The sequence below is a fragment of the Crinia signifera genome, chromosome 6 (genome assembly GCF_055691185.1).
Source record: "Crinia signifera chromosome 6, ASM5569118v1, whole genome shotgun sequence".
NCBI lineage: Eukaryota > Metazoa > Chordata > Amphibia > Anura > Myobatrachidae > Crinia > Crinia signifera.
This window is the reverse complement of record NC_139222.1, coordinates 200824634-200830192: the sequence shown is the minus strand read 5'-3', so window position 1 is coordinate 200830192 and position 5559 is coordinate 200824634. Positions and strand designations below refer to the sequence as shown.

Sequence of the window (5559 nt, the reverse complement as noted above, 5' to 3'; positions counted from 1 at the left end):
CCGCCGGTCGTAGGTCGGATTGAAGATCCTACCTACTGCAGTAAAGATCTGTCAATCCGACCTCAGATTGGGGGCTGATTGTATGCAGATTGCGAGATGATCGTGTGCACTTGCCTCGTCAGACCGTCGTCAGATCCTGCTTGTTTATACTCATTTCCTGGTCACTCCCTCCGCAGCCATTTTGTGAGACTCGTGGATGGTACAGGATAGCAGTGACGGAGGATCCTGGAGCGCAGCCAAATTGAAGACAGGTATTTGGACCTTCCCTACCCACCAATGCATTAGCTACCCACCAATGCATTAGCTGCCCACCGCTGCCCACCAATGCATTAGCTGCCCACCGCTGGCCACCAATGCATTAGCTGCCCACCGCTGCCCACCAATGCATTAGCTGCCCACCGCTGGCCACCAATGCATTAGCTGCCCACCGCTGCCCACCAATGCATTAGCTGCCCACCACTGCCCACCAATGCATTAGCTGCCCACCAATGCCCACCAATGCATTAGCTGCCCACCAATGCCCACCAATTCATTAGCTGGCCACCAATGCATTAGCTGCCCACCGCTGCCCACCAATGCATTAGCTGCCCACCGCTGGCCACCAATGCATTAGCTGCCCACCGCTGCCCACCAATGCATTAGCTGCCCACCACTGCCCACCAATGCATTAGCTGCCCACCAATGCCCACCAATGCATTAGCTGCCCACCAATGCCCACCAATTCATTAGCTGCCCACCAATGCATTAGCTGCGCACCAATTACCCCCCAGTGCATTTGATGCCCACCAATGCAGTGCAGTGATATATCTGTGTGTGTCACCCCCTCCGCAGCCATTTTGTGAGACTCGTGGATGGTACAGGATAGCAGTGACGGAGGATCCTGGAGCACAGCCAAATTGAAGACAGGTATTTGGACCTTCCCTACCCACCAATGCATTAGCTGCCCACCAATGCATTAACTGCCCACCAATGCATTAGCTGCCCACCAATGCATTAGCTGGCCACCAATGCATTAGCTGCCCACCGCTGCCCACCAATGCATTAGCTGCGCACCAATTACCCCCCAGTGCATTTGATGCCCACCAATGCAGTGCAGTGATATATCTGTGTGTGTCACCCCCTCCGCAGCCATTTTGTGAGACTCGTGGATGGTACAGGATAGCAGTGACGGAGGATCCTGGAGCACAGCCAAATTGAAGACAGGTATTTGGACCTTCCCTACCCACCAATGCATTAGCTGCCCACCAATGCATTAACTGCCCACCAATGCATTAGCTGCCCACCAATGCATTAGCTGGCCACCAATGCATTAGCTGCCCACCAATGCATTAACTGCCCACCAATGCATTAGCTGCCCACCAATGCATTAGCTGGCCACCAATGCATTAGCTGCCCACCGCTGCCCACCAATGCATTAGCTGCCCACCAATGCATTAGCTGCGCACCAATTACCCCCCAGTGCATTTGATGCCCACCAATGCAGTGCAGTGATATATCTGTGTGTGTCACCCCCTCCGCAGCCATTTTGTGAGACTCGTGGATGGTACAGGATAGCAGTGACGGAGGATCCTGGAGCACAGCCAAATTGAAGACAGGTATTTGGACCTTCCCTACCCACCAATGCATTAGCTGCCCACCAATGCATTAGCTGCCCACCACTGCCCACCAATGCATTAGCTGCCCACCAATGCATTAGCTGGCCACCAATGCATTAGCTGCCCACCGCTGCCCACCAATGCATTAGCTGCCCACCAATGCATTAGCTGCGCACCAATTACCCCCCAGTGCATTTGATGCCCATCAATGCATTAGCTGCCCACCAATGCATTAGCTGCCCACCAATTCAACTAAAGCAGGAGTGTCAAGGTTGGCCAACACTGGAATAGATGAAGCTGTGTACACTATCACCTTGTTTACAATAAAAAGGAAACTGGTTGGTGAAACTTAAAACTTTATTGTGATATTAACAAAAGTGAACCTGAAATAAAAGAAGTGTCTTAACAATATATAAACTATAATCATTTAATAATTTTTTTTATCTATTTTCTTATAGACATGTCTCAGGCTCTGGCAAAGGAGCGTGACTTCGTCGAAGCATTTATCGACAAATACAGGGAGTACGAATGTCTTTGGAAGACGAAGTCCAAAGACTACAGTAACAAAATTAAAAGAGCAAATGCCCTGGATGAGTTGGCCAATTTCAGCCGTTCATATCACCCTGAAGCCAATGCGGAGTGGGTGCGGAAAAAAATCCAAAATCTCCGCACTGTGTTCCTAAAAGAGCATAAGAAAATGCAGACCACCAAGAGATCTGGTGCCGGAGCCGGCGACGTGTATGAGACCTCCTTGTGGTACTACAATCTCTTAACCTTCACCCTGAGTCAGGAGGCACAGAGGACCGGACTGTACCTCATGGTGGAGAGTGAGGGGGATGAGGTGTTGCAGACTGTGGATGAAAGTTCCCAACCATTGTCGGTAAGTACAGACCCGGTATTGACACATGTCCTTCCTCATTATTTTTTTGGGCCCGGAGAATAGGTTCAGTCCACACATGTCTTTAAATGTGGTTCTCCTGCCAATGGACAGCACCCACTCCATTAAAATAGTCCTTGTACTGGTCTCTAACCTGCATGGCGCGTGTAGTCCCCCTATACTGTTGCGCCGGCGTTTCCACAGAGGATATCTGCACTACCTCCTTTGGCTCCTCTGGGACCTCTGGTGGTGCTGGGCCTGTAGGCCTTTGTGGTCTTTCCTTGCGGCGCAGTAAATTGTGCAGGACACAGCACGCCATGACGACCCAGTCTATTTTGTCCACCCTCAGGTTGATGGCAGTATGGAAAATGCGGAAACGGCTTGCCAGGATACCAAACGCACTCTCCACAAGCCGCCGTGCCCTGGAAAGCCTGTAGTTGAAAATTCTTTTGTCGTGGTCCAGGCCCCTTTTGGCATATGGCTTCATGATGTGCTCATGAAGGGCAAATGACTCGTCTGCCACGAACACAAAATTGAGCCCATGTTTGGTTTCCTGGACCGACGGCAAGTGAAGAGTGTTGGAGGTGAGCCTCTGGTAGAACTTGGTATCCTTCAAAGTTCCACCATCCGAAGCACGCCCATTCCTGCCAACATCCAGGAAGATGAACTCGTAGTTCGCATTAACCACAGCCATTAGAACGATACTAAAGTATCCCTTGTAATTGAAGTAGTAGGAACCACTCTGTGCAGGCTGGTTGATGCGGACGTGTTTGCCATCAATGGCTCCTCCACAATTTGGGAAATTCCATGTCTCTTCAAACTCTGCAGCAATGTTTTGCCAATCCTTCACGCTGGTAGGGAACTGTAGAAATAATAAATAAACTTGATTAATAAATTGAACTTTGTATTTGTTTCCACAGCAACACAGTGCAGAGACAGAACATTCACCGACCCTGGACCTGTCTGGATTGTCGGAGTCTCCAGGAACATCGCAAGGAATATCCACTACACCCACACCGCCACAACAGGCCTGTGAAAAATCGCGCCGCAAGGAAAAGAAAATAGACAACCCAGAGGAGGAATTACTGATACGGGCCGAACAGGTTCTACGTAGGCCTCCCGACCGATTTGATGCTTTCGGGAAATATTTGTCTGACGGCTTACGCCAGCTGAGTCCAACCCAGCAAATGGCCTTTGAACGCATAAGCAGCGAGCTATTGTTTTTTGGCCGTTTAGACCGCCTTACATTTGAATGCAACATAGCTGGCCTTCTTCCTTGCCAACAACCACCAGGGCCTACTCCCCCAGCACCCTTACCAGTCCCTTCCACTTTGCCAAATCAATCTCCACCTGTCCAAGCATCCTCCGCACAACCTTCAACTCCAGCCCGCTATACCCACCTGTACACCTCATTATTGCCTGATTTCACAGGAGAGCAGGACCCTCCGGTTTTACGTGAATTGTAAAACCAATTCTTGCCCTGTTGGTATGGAGCAGTATGACACATGATGCATGAGGCGCAGATAAAGCCCATGCACACGTGGCGCATGGTGCGGAGCAATGGGGCCGGGACCACTGCTTCTGCACTATGCACCGCGTGTGCATGAAGGTACTTTGATTATCTGCGCCACAAGCACTGTGTGTTCTACTGCTCCGTACCTCTAGTGAGTGCGGCAGTAGGTTTTAAAGCTCAGTTTGTTACAACATTTTTGACTTGTTATAGCACTTTGGTCTATTTTTATATTATGCGTACCTAATGTTTCTAAAATGACACTTTTGCCATTTGCACATGCATGGAGCAGTATGACACATGATGCTTGTGGCGCAGATAAAGCCCATGCTCACGTGGCGCATGGTGCGGAGCAATGGGGCCGGGACCACTGCTTCTGCACTATGCACCGCGTGTGTATGAAGGTACTTTGATTATCTGCGCCACAAGCACTGTGTGTTCTACTGCTCCGTACCTCTAGTGAGTGCGGCAGTAGGTTTTAAAGCTCAGTTTGTTACAACATTTTTGACTTGTTATAGCACTTTGGTCTATTTTTATATTATGCGTACCTAATGTTTCTAAAATGACACTTTTGCCATTTGCACATGCATGGAGCAGTATGACACATGATGCTTGTGGCGCAGATAAAGCCCATGCTCACGTGGCGCATGGTGCGGAGCAATGGGGCCGGGACCACTGCTTCTGCACTATGCACCGCGTGTGTATGAAGGTACTTTGATTATCTGCGCCACAAGCACTGTGTGTTCTACTGCTCCGTACCTCTAGTGAGTGCGGCAGTAGGTTTTAAAGCTCAGTTTGTTACAACATTTTTGACTTGTTATAGCACTTTGGTCTATTTTTATATTATGCGTACCTAATGTTTCTAAAATGACACTTTTGCCATTTGCACATGCATGGAGCAGTATGACACATGATGCTTGTGGCGCAGATAAAGCCCATGCTCACGTGGCGCATGGTGCGGAGCAATGGGGCCGGGACCACTGCTTCTGCACTATGCACCGCGTGTGCATGAAGGTACTTTGATTATCTGCGCCACAAGCACCGTGTGTTCTACTGCTCCATACCTCAAGTGAGTGCGGCTGTAGGTTTTATTCAGTTTGTTACAAATTTTTTGACTTGTTATAGCACTTTGGTCTATTTTTATATTATGCGTACCTAATGTTTCTAAAATGACACTTTTGACATTTGCACATGCATGGAGCAGTATGACACATGATGCTTGTGGCACAGATAAAGCCCATGCTCACGTGGCGCATGGTGCGGAGCAATGGGGCCGGGACCACTGCTTCTGCACTATGCACCGCGTGTGCATGAAGGTACTTTGATTATCTGCGCCACAAGCACTGTGTGTTCTACTGCTCCGTACCTCAAGGCAGAAAAGTGAAATGTTTTATATATTTTTGGACATGTTATTGCACTTTGGAACAGTTTGCAGTTATGCGTATCAATGGGTTCTATTTTTGTACCATTTGTATTTAATCCAAAAAAAAGGAAAACTAAAAATGTGTGGATGTCAAAGTTTGATTTATTTTAATAAAACATTATATGTTTTCACTACAAGTGTGTGGTGTATTTTT

At 48.7% G+C, this 5559-nt stretch overlaps 1 protein-coding gene across 1 annotated transcript; it reads left to right on the top strand.

The window, feature by feature from the left end:
- Positions 1 to 1035: 1035 nt before the first annotated feature.
- LOC146008863 (uncharacterized) lies at positions 1036 to 4011 on the top strand. The gene is made up of 4 exons (XM_083148633.1): positions 1036 to 1203; positions 1521 to 1595; positions 2054 to 2475; positions 3393 to 4011. The coding sequence occupies exons 2-4, from the start codon at positions 1541 to 1543 to the stop codon at positions 3936 to 3938; spliced, it is 1023 nt and encodes a 340-aa protein (XP_083004759.1). The 5' UTR covers positions 1036 to 1203; positions 1521 to 1540; the 3' UTR covers positions 3939 to 4011.
- The last annotated feature ends 1548 nt before the right edge of the window (positions 4012 to 5559 follow it).